Raw genomic sequence first — 15,203 nt, 5'->3', positions numbered from 1 at the left:
AAAAAGCTCATTGTTGGTCCACAAACAAAAGCGAAACCTATGCTTATTGGTTGTGATATAGCGAGTTTGAACCAATCTGGGCATGGAGGAGGGACAATGCATCAATGTATCATGTCTGGTTTGTCCGGAGACACAGTGGCGAGCGTTTCTTTGTCAAATCAGCGTTGTCAAATTTTGATGACGTAACAGCACTGATTGCGGAGCCTCTGAAAGTCCGCGAATGTTATGTGATACAGCACTGGAAAGCTGAGTTTCTTTTCTTCATGCCAATCTTTGAATTGTATAAATCGGATCAGCGGATCAAAAGTTATTAAACTTTTAAGAGCAATACTTATTTTTAGCCGCGGGCGGCTGTCTTGGTCTTTAAGGGTTAAAGCCTTTGATATGCAATTGTTCATGGTATGATAAACGTGCACGTTCAAATCGTGGTAGACCGTCATACCGGTATATTGTTGCAACCCTACTGCCAACTAGAGTTTCGTAAGTGTTAATGCAGACCAACAGAGACAGCGCGCAGAAGTATAAATGCACAGCTGTGCGCGTTGCATGCACCGTAGGTTACGCCGGTCACTTGACGCAGAAGTATAAACCAGGCTTAAGACTGCTACCCCCGCGACCCAGCAACGGAAAATCGGTTGAAAATTAGTAAATGAATGAATGACTCATTGGATGGAAACGCTGCCTTTATTTGTGATATTCCAGTTTTGTGCATATGTTTTTTTTGCCATCTTTTTTTTACATAGCTAATATAGCTAATCTTATTTTTTCCAATGTCCTTCAGTATATCTTCTCCTGTGTTCAACAAAAGAAAGAAACTCAAACAGGTTTAGAACAAGTGGAGGGTGAAAAAACAACATACAGTAATTTTCATTTTTGGCTGAACTATTTCTTTCTTAGCAGGAATAACAACAATAAAAAAATATTTCTTTATAAAATATGCTTAAATAAATGCTGTAATATCACGATACTGAACTCACGATACGATATGTATCGAATGGTGACTTAACTTTACCCAAACTTGCATCAACTAGTTCATCTGAATACACACATCTGCTGCCCCCCAGAAAGCAAAGCGCTTCTATTAGACATCCTGCTTATCTGGGAAATGACACTAGACATATCTAGGCCCGCAGGACTGGAGTTCGACTAATTGTTTTGCTCTCTGCAAAGTGGCACAGTTACGGTCGCGCTCTGTTTATCGCACTATAACGGGACTGTTGTGATCTGTAGCAGAGCTGACAGCTAGCAAGTAGCATTTCGTCTTTGTGTTATTGGCCTTGCGTTGGCTCCGCTCAGTGGACCGGATCTGGCAGGAGTAGATAAAATGTCTCCCGTAGAGCTTTAATTATTGACGTGAGCAATGGCACGTGTCACAGCCTGGAGCTTCTTATTACTAGCTCGCTCCGTTATGGTTAGTTTGTCTTCATTTTAGACAAAGTATTGCTAACGGGATGGTAACTGTTAGCCTCAGCTGCCAGAAGCACAGCTAATGGAGCGATTGCTGCATCAGCTCTCTGGGTTTGTTTTTAGTTAAAGTTTGGTTTGACCACTAAATACTTTTAGGTACATTGACTTAAGTACATTTGGTTTTACCATCAAGTACATTTACATATCTATCTATCTATCTATGTATCTATGTATCTATGTATCTATCTATGTATCTATGTATCTATCTATCTATCTATCTATCTATCTACAGTATCTATCTATCTATCTATCTATCTATCTATCTATCTATCTATCTATCTATCTATCTATCTATCTATCTATCTATCTATCTATCTATCTATCTATCTATCTATCTATCTATCTATCTATCTATCTGTCTGTCTGTCTGTCTGTCTGTCTGTCTGTCTGTCTGTCTGTCTGTCTGTCTGTCTGTCTGTCTGTCTGTCTGTCTGTCTGTCTGTCTGTCTGTCTGTCTGTCTGTCTATCTATCTATCTATCATCGTCTGTCTGTCTGTCTGTCTGTCCATCCGTCTATCCGTCCGTCCGTCCATCCATCCATCCATCCATCCCTTTTTATAGCTCCTTTAGAAATTTATTTACTAGAAAAAAATCATGTTACTTATTTTATCTGCGGTACATATAGTAACAATAATTGTATTGGGTTGTATATTCTCTGGGCGACATGGTGGCTCAGTGGTTAGCACTGTCGCCTCACAACAAGAAGGTCACTGGTTAGAGCCTCGGCTGGGTCAGTTGGCGTTTCTGTGTGGAGTTTGCATGTTCTCCTGTGTCGGGATGGGTTTCCTCCAGGTGCTCCGGTCTCCCCCACAGTCCAAAGACATGCGCTATAGGTGAATTGAATAAACCTAATTGGCTTTTGTGAATGAGTGTGTATAGATGTTTCCCAGTAATGGGTTGCAGCTAGAAAGGCATCTGCTGTGTAAAACAGATGCTGGATAAGTTGGCGGTTCATTCCGCTGTGGTGACCCCTAATGATTAAAGGGACTAAGATGAATTAAAATGAATTAATGATTGAATATCTATTATTCTCTGTTTATGGTTCAGTATGGGTAGTGGTAGAGTTAAGGGATCTAAAAATTCAAATAATTTATTTATACAATGAAAAAAATGAAGCTATACAAATATCTTTATGATATAAAGTATTCAGAAATATTTATCATATTACAGTTTTTCTCAGTCACTTTGGTGTATTTATTTCTTACAACACTATTTACATTTGCACAACAGTTAATGCATTTCTCAAAACAATTAGTACGGACTGCAAAACCTAGTTGATAACCGACAGTATATTCAAAACTCAGCAGCACGCATTCTCGCATACACGCAGCACATTACTAATGTGCTTTATAGCTTGCATTGGCTCCCAGTTCATCCCTGTATTATTTTTAAAACAATCACACTTGCATATAAAGCTCTACATGGTACAGCTCCTTCCTATATCTATGACATTGTCTCTCAGTACACACCTTCTCGTTCCCTGCGGTCTGCTGATACTCTGACCCTTAAACAGCCACCCTGTAGACTAAAATCAATGGCGGGGAGAGCCTTCTCTGTTGCTGCCCCCAGGTTAGGAAATGCTCTCCCTTATTCTGTAAAAAATGCCTCCACATTTTTAGTTATTTTCCAAGAAGAGGCTAAAACCTATCTTTTAAAGACTGCATTTTTAGATTTTTGATTATTCTGTGTTTATATTTTAGAACTTTTTTATGCATACTTGTATTTTATTGCATATTTGATTTCTCTGTTGTTGTAGTGCTTTGGGTCTCAGAAAAGTGCATTCTAAATAAAATAATAATAATAATAATAATAATAATAATAATAATTATTATTATTATTATTATTATTATTATTATTATTATTATTATTATTATTATTATTATTATTATTATTAACCTGCAAAAGTGTGTCACTTGGCCAAAATGGAAAGCTCATTCCTCAAAAGCAAGTATTCATGTCAATGAAAGTGTCAGATTCAACAAGATGAAAAGTCCTGACACCATTGTTTATGAACAAGGTAGTCAAATGGCTTTGTCATGTTATATTATGACAGTTTACTCTGGACATTTATTCAAATGCAAAACAGTCAGGTTTTGGTAACACTTCCGAAAATGCTCAAGAATGCATTATATACTGTTTGAGCAGCCGTTTGAAAACTACAGTAAAGTTAGACATCATTGCATTAGGTGAGGTATCTGAGTACAAGACACGGAATATGTATGTTTTACTTTTTTTCATATGTTCTTTGCAATGCTAGTTTATCCACAGCATTGTGCAAAAGAATAAATACACCCTTGTTTACAAAAAAATAAAAAACTTTGGGTAGAGCTGTGCACAACTGTGAACAATATTGCAGTACATATTGGAATTGAACCTACAACATACTCAGATCTGTAAATCATTTATCAAATTGTTCAATTTTCAAGACATTTTCAGGAAAAAAAAAGGTTTAATAAATTAAACAAAATTAGCTTGACAGATTTTGACAACTAGTTCAACATCTTTGACAACTAGTTCAACAGACCAGGCAACGTTTTTCCATTCTTCTATTGTCTTAAATCACCTTTTATATTGTAAAGAAAAAAAAGCAATTCCTTTTACAAAAGAGTGAACAATTCTTGACCATAAATTATAAACAGATGAAGTCAGAATTATTAGCCCCCCTTTAAATGATGTTTCGCAAATGATGTTTAACAGAGCACAAAATTTTGTTACAGTATGTCTGATAATATTTTTTCCTCTGGAGAAAGTCTTATTTGTTTTATTTTGGCTAGAATAAAAGCAGTTTTAATTTTTTTTAAACATTTTAAAGACAAAATTGTTAGCCCCTTTAAGCTATACAGTATATATTTTCAATAGTCTACAGAACAAACCATTGTTATACAATAACTTGCCTAATTATCCTAACCTGCCTAGTTTACGCAATTAATCTAGTTAAGCCTTTAAATGTCACTTTAAGCTGTATAGAAGTGTCTTGAAAAATATCTAATAAAATATTATTTACTGTCATCATGGCAAAGATAAAATAAATCAGTTATTAGAAATGAGTTATTAAAATTATTATGTTTAGAAATGTGCTGAAAAAAATCTCTCAGTTAAACAGAAATTGGGGGGACAATAAAGAGGGAGGCTAATAATTCTGACTTCAACTGTATATATATATATTATATATTATATATATATATATATATATATATATATATATATATATATATATATATATATATATATATATATATATATATATATATATATATATATATATATATATATTAGGGTTGGGCATCTAAGCTATAATGCCGATCCGATACGCATCTCGATACAAAGAATACGATCCGATATATTAGCGATACATTTATGACATATTGCGATGCAACACGATACGATTCACACCCATATCACGATACAATGCGATAATTCAGCACTAACTAATTAAATCAAGTTTATGAGATGATGTGAAAGAGGATGCTGTGCCATTGAATGAGTTTGATTATTTATTAACCAAGCAAAACCAAGACTTTTTTTTACAAACTGGCTTTTCTCTCAGAGCCAGAGTGTCAGTTTACAGTACAGGGCCATTTTAGAACATATAGCACATATTATTTAAGGATTTTCAAGATAAACAGAATGTATAAGTGCAATATATATTAAAATATATATATTTGCACTCTTTCAACATAAAGGTTGAGCATTGCACAACAAGAATTGTGATTTAACTTTTCAACTATGAAAACAAGTTTTACAAAGATATATTTTGCCACTGATTATTCAAAACTTAAGGTTGTGAACTAGCAGTGTTATGCTGCTTTGAAACATCACTGTCACTGTAAACAACAGGCTAATAAAAATATAACAAACCAGCAATCTTCTTGCTGTGAGGTGGTCAAACTACCCACTGTGCCACCGTGACACCCATTATTTTTATCATTATTATTATTAATATTATTATTATTATTATAATTAAATAAAAATTAACAGGAGGAGGTGTTTAAAACCGCCTAGTGCGGCAGTATAGAGAGGGCGGCGTCCGCAACACCCAGTTATATCCGCGCATAGGGTGGCAGAATAGAGGTCCGCGACACCCGCGCGTCCTCAGTTATATCCGCGCATAGGGCGGAAGAATAGAGGTCCGCGACACCCGCGCGTCCTCAGTTATATCCGCGCATAGGGCGGCAGAATAGAGGTCCGCGACACGTCACTTCATTTTCATAACCGGTCACTTTCGTTTTAACATTGGGGTTGAGGGCGGCGTGATCGTCCTCTGCCTAGAGCAGCAGTTCAGCTTGCTCCGGCCCTGCAGATGAACAATGCAGTAACATCCGTTATTGGCATAGAGCGCACAAAACTTTTGCGCATGGAAAAAAAAAACTTGCAGTGCTTTTCTCACTACTTTTGGAGCTGGTAGCTACAGTTCAAGCAGTGCGAAAGCCGGTGATGTAGGAACACTGGAAGATGCTTTCACAACAACACCGTGGCGCTGCTTCAAGTGAGATATCAGATTACTCGTACTGCCCGCGTATTTTATAGATGCGCGGCACATTTTGCAAATTGCATCTGTCCTGTCAAGTCGTCCATCCTTAAATCCATAATGTTGCCATACTTAAGATTTAAAACTCAGTGGGGAATAAAATGTTTGTTTTGCTTCTCTCGCTTTCTGAGGGCGCTCCACTAGCTTCATCCGCACACCTGATACACTGAGTTGTAGTGTGAGTGTACACATCCGCAAATCCGTTGCTAAGGCTTACTTTATGTAGGTCGATTAAATTATGCGCCAAAAACAGGTTGACAACACTTGTTAATAAATAAAAAATACATTCTATATTAAAAAAATAAGCTGTATCTCGGAAAAACCGATGCATCTCGCAAAAACCGATGCATCTCGATTTGCTTCCAAAATTTCATTCATCCTCTGCTGCTCAACCGATGCACTCGCATCGTGCACGCGCATGACCGCGTATCGATACATATCGGTTAATCTTCCCATCCCTATATATATATATATATATATATATATATATATATATATATATATATATATATATATATATATATATATATATATATATATATATATTCCTTATATTCTTCTAAAAAAACTCCAGCTTTGAACCAGTATTTGTATTTTAGGTTAAAGAAACCATTGTTTTTCTTTTCCTAAAGGCTTTTAGAAATCAGGTTTCATATCCAGGAATCCTGTCAGTGAAACTAGGACAGCTCACTGCCTCTGACTGATATGTATTATTTGGTAAGGAGACCATGATAAAATACTAGCTTTTCCTCAGGCTACATCTTTCAAAAGGACTCCAGCAAATAGATCTCTCTCTCTCTCTTTTTTTTTCAATTACCACGCTAGAGTTCAGCCGTGCATCATCAGTGACTCCTGAAAAGAAAAGAGAGGGATGTTTCATGTCAAGCCACTGAAACAAAATGCACAGATGAAATCAGCGCTCCATCAGCTTACATAAAGACTAAAAACAACCCCGTAGAGCTCCAAAGCACGGCCGTCCTGTGATAAACTGCAATTCAGTGTCGCTGTTTAAAACCGGTAATTATTTAACATTGCAGATTGATGTTTTAAATGGCTCCTGATTTCACAATGAGGCACTTTTAAGAGCAATTATCCCGTGGCTCTGCCTCCTTTCTAGTCGATCTGACCTTCTGCCAGAATCTATGTGAGCCGCTTGATGGATTTGTATTCAAGCTAATACAAGCAAACCCTTTTCAACAATTCATCTGAGTGCGTCACTTGACCAAAACGCCAATGCAGAAGCATCAAGCATAAAACCCAGATCACTCCATAAGAGTGTTTTATATGTTTTGAGTGGCTTGTTTAACAAATCTTGACATTAATAAAATAATTAGTTTGCCTGTTTTTTTAAAACAGCATTTACTTTTTTTTTCATCTGCTTTTGCTCCTGTGATGACCGCAAAAATTTAGCCCAAAGTGGCACATTTCTGTCAACGATTACAGGCTCACTGCATAATAAAGTGGCAAGAATTACTTCTCTTCATAAATATTAATTGTGCAAATTTGTTTACAGGTGGCTTGCGGTCAAGATTTCTGTTTACTGGTTTTAATTGTGTGGGATTTTTTGTTTGTTTTGGTGTGCTTGTTTCACACATTAGCAACTTTGTAAAGCAATTGCTAAATTGTAAAGCAATTGTTTAATCTGTTTTTTTTTCTTTTCTGTAAAATAGTGTTTTTTAAGTGGCCAGATGCAGTACAAAAATAAAAAAGAGGGCAAAAAGGGGACAGTTTACAGAATAACTGATTTGTTTTCCTATTAAGCAGTGATATTTTCTCCTTTAATTGATTTTGAGGGGATTAGGTATTTGTTTATTTACTCATTTTTGTATTTTTTATGGATCGGATTTGCCTTCCTGATTGTATCATTATTCATGTCAATTCTCCACCTTTATTCCTCACTGTTTATATACTTTATATTTTTCTGTTTGCTGTGTATGTTTTTTTTTTAATATCAAACGTGTTGGCTGTCATTTTTTAATGATGAATTTTGTTTGTGAATGACTGAATGACAATTAGATTTAAAGTTTCTTCGGAAGATTTCCAGCAGGCACACAATAAGATGTTATTATTAGGTTAGATTTAGGTCGTGACGTCAGGTGACCAATATTCCATGTCTAATGTCTAAGGACAATGTTAGGGTGCTTTTTACACTTGGTTCAATTGCCTGGACCGTACCCAAGTTTGATTGTCCTCCCTTGCCACCTTCTTGGTTGGTTTATGTTCACACTGTCTTTTGGTTGTACGGCTGTTGCTAGGTCATGGACACGAAAGCACAGCGCCAAAATTTGGAAGACGTACACACATTGAGGTTGTTCTGCTTTTACTGAAGCTTTTGGTTCTGGACATACAAAAAGCGACTTGCGTCTATCTGCCGCAAAAATATTATAAACATTCAGAACATCACGTAATGTCTGCAGAAGCTGTTTTTGGAGGAGACAATCATACATTGTCACTGTGCTTGCCCTGGCTCAGTCCCACTTGTCACCAAGGTACAGTACGTGATACATAGACACTCACACAAACAAATCAGTGTTATGAAAACGATAGTTTGTTGTACATTTGGCGGTTCACTTCCGTTATTTGGTTATTTTGTACGATTGCATTCATACCAGAAGTGAACCAGACCACAGTTTACTCGAACAATACCCCAGATCACCTCTTTCAGGTGTACCTGAGTTCAGAGGACACATTCACACTAGCTAAACTTACAGTACTATGACGTCAAACAAACCAGGGTGCGGACCAAAAGTGTGAAAGCTCTTGGTTCAATTGTCTGGACCGTGCCCAAGTTTCATTGCCGCAATGGAACATCATGTTCAAAACATCACACAGTGTCTGCAGAAGCTGTTTTTGGAGAAGACAAGCTGACATCACTGTGTATCACTGCGTTTGCACTGGCTCAGCCCTGTGTGTCACCACGGTACGAAATGTGACACACATGCACACACACACACACACACATACACACACACACAACGAACGTTATGAAAACGATAGTTTGTAGTACAGTTGGCGGTTCACTTTCGTTATTTGGTGCGATTGCTTTCACATCAGAGGTAAACCGCACCCCAGACCACCTCTTTCAGGCGGACTCGTGTATGGTTCACTGGTGCGCACCCAAGTTCAGAAGACACGTTCACACTAGCTAAACGTACAGTACTATGACGTCAAACGAACCTGGGTGCTGACCAAAAGTGCTTGTGTGAAAGCAACCTTAGATGTCGAAAAAAGACATCAAATGATGTTAATATTTAGTTGATTTTAGGTAGAATGTTGGACATTTACATCGGTTTAACGTTGGGTTCTGATGTCAACCCGTTTTCATGTGTTGGAAAGGGACCAAAAGCCAACATCTTAAACTGTCATATTGACGTCCAATACTGATATTTATTCGTCACGTATGGCAACCAAAATCCAATGTCTGATAGACGTTATAGTGGTAATGTCCACACATTTTCAAGTTCTAACATCATTAGATGTTAAAATTTGGTTCATTTTAGGTTGGATGTTGGACATTGACATCAGCCTGATGTTGGGTTTTCATGTCAACCTGATTTTCATTACCAAACAAAATGCAACATCCCGCGACGTTGGGGTACAACGTCAATCTGACGTCATGTTGACATCTTGTTCCTGTTGGGTTTGTTCATTCTCCTGATTGTTTGGTTGATATTTCTCTAAAATAATTTGTTTGCTCTTTGCTCATTTTGTTTGTAGCATTTTAAGGAAGTTTTAAGCGAAGCACTGTTTTAGGCTATTCAGTTTATACTGACCATAGGCCTACTTAGTTTTATACCAGTACTTAGTATAGAATATTCAGCATTAGTCTAGTACAGTTTTTAGTATGTTCCAACTATTCATTTTCTTAATTGTAATTTTAAAAATAATATCAGCATTCAGGAGTGATGACATGTTATGTTTTTTGTTTCTTGAGTAGTTGCATATAATGTAAGGACGTTTAGGTGTTGAAAACAAAACAAAAATACTACGGGTTAAAAAATATTTTTTATTTTGCATTTCATTTCATTCACTACATTGAACATGTACACATAGACATCACCTTTTTTGGAAGGACATTATAGACAACTGCTGCTCAACTATATTTATATATAATGTCTTCCCTTAACGCAACTGTTTACCTTTTCTGTTGCATCCGCTGCCTAAAAACATATGCTGGAGAAGTTGGTGGTTCATTCCTCTGTGGCGACCCCAGATTAATAAAGGAACTAAGCCAAAAAGAAAATTAATGAATAAATAATGTTTATGTATTTATTAGTTGTTTAGTTTTTTATACCATAATTTGATTTAGATTTCTATTATTATGTTATCTGTTAATGTACTTTCTGTGACTGATGTCATACTTATATGTCTAATTAGAAATTATTCAAATCAGTCAATCCTAAAGCAATCACATATTTGGGGTTGTTGTGGCTCATTTTATGTGTGCACTTAATTACATAATTTATTTTTACATTTTAATTCATATTAATTACCGTCCATTTGATATAGTAAAATAGCAGTAATCTTAAACATATTACAAATGAGCATTCGACCGAAGCTTCTGCTGATACACTATACTATTTGTAATGTATAGTATCATATAGTATTCAACTGTTTAACATATCAGATTACAGAACACCCTAATACACCATCTTACAGCATCTCTAACAGCAATATAGCTCACATATATTGTGAATCAGAGGTGCAGACGATAACAAAATGTGTGAATTCAGTAATGCTTTGCCAGCAGTTGCAGGATCAGATGATGTGTATCTTCAATATCTCCCATCCCCCGTTTGCCTGAATCTCCACCCCCTGTCACACCACAAGAAGACAGATCAGTCAGATTTCAGCTGCTCACTGTTCATGTTTAATGCAGCTGAGACCTTTATCTGGCTCAATCGCAGCAGGTCCCGGAGCAGGGATATCATCGTGTGCTGACACCACCTGCTGGCCAATCCCTCCCAGCCCCTCCTCTGATCCACCAGCCAATCGCTGTGCGCTTTCGGCATCACCTGCTTTCTGTGTCAGATCCACTGCGAGATCTGACACCCAATGCACAGGCCTGCGGTCTGCAGCCGGACACTGGCCCGAGTGACCCAGTTTCCTGCAGCTGGCCATCATCGGCATTACGCCAGCCGGTTTTGATAGGAAAAGCTGCGAGACAGCGTAAACAAGGCCTTGGTGTGAGGAAATACAGTGGGTTTTGAAATGACATAGTCTATCTGAAGAAATTAGAGTTGAAGTCAGAATTATTATCCCCTTGTATATGTTTGTTCCCATTTTCTGTCCTTAAATAGTGTGAATTAGAAGAAATAGAAGAATAAATAGAAGAAATTTTAATTGTGGCCTAATCATGGTGGTAGAACAGTTTTCTACTAAATAACAAATGCACTTCAACTAAAAGTGCTTTATTTTGTCAAAAAAAAAGAAGAAAGAACAGTAATTATTTAGTATAAATAAAGACTACAACTCAAATTTTTGTAGGTTATAGAGGGCAAAATATTGTAAAAAGTGTGTGACCCCTTGCTTTGAATCATTTTAGCACATCTGCAGCCACATGACATCACATTTCTCACAGCTCTACCATTCTTAGGCCTGATTTAGTTGATTTGAGTTTTTTTATTAGGTTTAGTTCGGGACTCTTGCCTGCCATTTCATGATTTTTGTGTTTTCAGCTTCAATGAACCCTTTATTGTGTGAACTGTTTGTCCTGCATGAAAATCATTGGCTGATGAACATTTGTGCTCACTCTGCCATGTATCTGAGTAATATAAACATAATCTTCCCCAACAGACCCTATTACGTCTTTTTGACGTTATACAGTTAAGGGACTGTTGTTTTGGTTTTGCTGGTTTTTTAGGATACACGGGTTGTCTGTGTTGGATGTCAACCACTCAGGACACAGACTGACGTGCGATGACGTAATAGAGCTCCAATTATTGTGCCTCAGGAAGGTTGCACACTATATAAGGAAAACACGGCATCAGTTTGGGATAGCCAGCATTTCGTGTGAACCTGAGCTTTGTTTGGCATTTGTTTTCTGTGTGTGTGTGTGTGTTTCTTCCCCTTTTGCTTTGATTTACCGTTGTTTGATTAACTTTTGTTTGCCATGTAATACTGAAACGTATTTGTTTCAAACTCTTTTAAGAACTGGAGTGTAAACATCGTATCTGGGTATTATTCTAGATGGAGGAGAGGGAATAGGTAAGCTCTGTCATGGATGTACAGTACAGTACATGGCGCACATTCTTTTAGTTATACACACTTGGTTACAAATTTGTGCCACACTTGTAAGTTTTGCTTTGTAAAGAGAGAGCAGGTAAGATACGACGTCTAGGACGTTGAAAGTTCACTTTTTGTTTTATATTGTAGTTCTAGGAGAAGAGTTAAATGGGTTTGTTAGTTGATTTTTGTTTTATTCTTTTCTTTTGTTTGGCACAGTCCCATTCCCTTTGTCCTACTTATGTATGTTAAACTTGGTTAATTTTTTTTTCAAGAGTTCACACTTATATTGCTTAATAAGAATAGCAGGTTTGGCATACTGTCTAGGGAGAGAACCCTGAGCTCGAACAAAATTCAGACCTTGAGACCTCCTGTCTGGTCAATGAGCATGTGAGGAGGTACAAGATAAGGAAGTGCTCGAGAGCTCTCCCTGGTAAAGGAGGAAAGGGGGAAATGGGGTGGAAGAGGGGGGTTCTTTAAAAAACGAAGGTGAGGGAGTAATGCTAGTTGAACTATTTAGCTGCGGTCACACTGGACTTTTCTCCCCATAGACTTCCATTCATACGCACACTAATGCGTGTACCGGAAATGCAAGCTTGAGCAAAATAGTTGTACAGTTTGTTGTGTTGTAAAATATAAGCTTGGTAAACTCTGACCTGCGAAATCGCATCACTTGATTGTGTGAGACCAATTGAGGATCCAAACATGACCTCTCTGGACCAATAGCTAGCTTTTTAAAATGTCTAATCATCTTGTTTAATCCCGCCCCTTTTCACAGCGCCGTAAGACAGAATTTGGCAAGCTCAAACTCGAGTGTGATCGCAGCTTTAATAGTGAGTTTGGAATGATCTGATGGGCTTACTAATGATTACAGATGAGAGACCAGCTGTGATCAATCATTTCACGTGCGCCTCTCGAAATTAGTTTGTGAAACTTGACTTAAATTTGCTCTATAAAGTGAGATTTGGTCCAGTTCACAACATGCTTCTCAGAAAAGGTTAGTCTAGTCTTTTAATTCTTTGTTCTGATGGTCTCTGCAGGGTTTTCAGTTCAAATTCTCTTAAACATTGAGACTTTGCATGCCAAGAGACAGATCTATACCCTTTTGTGCATTTGTCTTTCATGAATAACTACTAAAAAGTCACTATAGATCAAAACATGCATAAGTAATCCTGTAAACTGTCCTTCCTTGCTCTTCTTTTGCTCTTTGTACAGCAGTATGATTGGAAAAACATGTATATGGCCACTTTAGGGGTTGTTTACAAAAGATGCAGGTGTGTAAAAACACATTAATTGTTAATAAGGATGTGCATTTTATTTTGTATTTTTTGTTGTTGTTGATCAAATTATTGAAAAAGGTAAACAAATTTTGGAGTCATCTTTGTATTGACCTCAATATGTTGTCAGGATATTTTCATAGTACAAACATTTCAAACACTGACAGTAATAATTAATGCTTCTTAAACAGCAACTTAGTATTTTAGAGTAATTTCTTAAGTATCATGATGAGATACTGACTAATTGAACAATTCAGATTTATCATCAAAAGAATAAGTCAAACTTTTTACTGTATTTCAGATTTTTTTCCCTCTTTCTCATAGTTAAAAAACTTAACTAGACTGAAGTTTAAACTCTGTTACCTGCGACCTGGAAGTATTTTACCATCATTACTCAAGACTTGATTTTCGTGAGCTTAGCTGCGAGACAGCATCATTATGAGGCTTCCCGGAGCCCCTGCAGTCAACTTTATGAATATGGATTACTGTTCAGGGCAGATTAGTGAACACAGCAAAGTATTTATCAACTTCAGCACTGTGATATCAGGGAAAAATGGGAATTATGCCTGCTTTTTGGTGTAATCCTCTGTGGAATCATGAACTAGACTTCAGGATACTTCAAATGAGTGTTAGAAACTGTCATACATACCACTGCATGATCTTCCACTACTAAAAACAAGGCTGGAGAAGATCATTGGTATTATTTCATGTACTTTGTTTTGCATACACATTTATTTCTGATCTGTTTCAGTTTATATTTTAATCAAAAACAAGTGAAATGGTTACCACTGATTTTGAAATGTTTTGATTGATTGATGGATGGATTGATGGATTGATTTATTGATTCATTTCCCACAGGATAGCTTCCCAGCCAGGTTTGGAGGGATTCATTTTGTCAACCAACCTTGGTACATCCACGCTTTGTACACAGTCATCCGACCTTTTCTCAAGGACAAAACAAGAAAAAGGGTGAGACATTTTTAACATTTTAATCACGATTTTCTTTGATCACTGGTATAACACCATGCTTTTAATATGTCTTTTATTAAATATAAATGCTAGCTTTTATATAAAATCTAACAAAAAATCCTCAGAATTTTTACATTTAATTTCCAGCACAAATATGTATATTAAACATCCTTTAATCAACACATTTTCTTGAAATGCAAAATGACTTTGGGGGCTATCACACGCACTGCCTGTTTTTGTTGGCAGGAAAAAAAAAGTGCAATCACTGATCTATATACGTAGACCTAGTCCTGCGATTCCTGTCCATTCAAATTGCACATAAAAAGTAAATAGCATCATACTGAACAACCTCAAGACATGGGAACTTTATAAACACAACAAACCATATGGAAGCATTAAAATATCCGAAAATAAAATAAAAGATGTCCAAAATCTTTACAATGATCCAGAGACTGTTTGTACACTGATGAGAAAATGATGAACTAATAAGGAAGGAAGGATTTAAGGAAGGACTGAACAAACTAAAGAAGAAAGGATCGAATGAATGAATGAATGAACAAAGGATCTAATGAAGGAAAAAACTACATCTGAATGAACAAACTAATGAATGAGTGAACTAATAAAGGAAGGAATGAAGGAAGGACTAAATGAAGGAAGAATTCAAAGAAGGACTGAACAAACTAAGAAGAAATAAAGAATGAACAATTTAATGAATGAATGAACAAAGGATCTAATGA

At 36.6% G+C, this 15,203-nt stretch overlaps 1 protein-coding gene across 1 annotated transcript in view; it reads left to right on the top strand.

Annotated features, from left to right (window-relative positions):
• The window catches only part of clvs2 (clavesin 2), a 52,246-nt gene that overhangs the window by 24,899 nt on the left and 12,144 nt on the right, over window positions 1-15,203 (top strand). Inside the window, 1 exon segment of the mRNA NM_001025545.2 lies at window positions 14,356-14,466. Within this exon segment, the coding sequence (NP_001020716.1) occupies window positions 14,356-14,466 (111 nt within the window).

This window comes from Danio rerio, chromosome 20 (genome assembly GCF_052040795.2).
Source record: "Danio rerio strain M-AB ecotype USA chromosome 20, GRCz13ab, whole genome shotgun sequence".
Classification (NCBI taxonomy): domain Eukaryota; kingdom Metazoa; phylum Chordata; class Actinopteri; order Cypriniformes; family Danionidae; genus Danio; species Danio rerio.
This window is presented reverse-complemented; position numbering and strand designations above follow the sequence as displayed.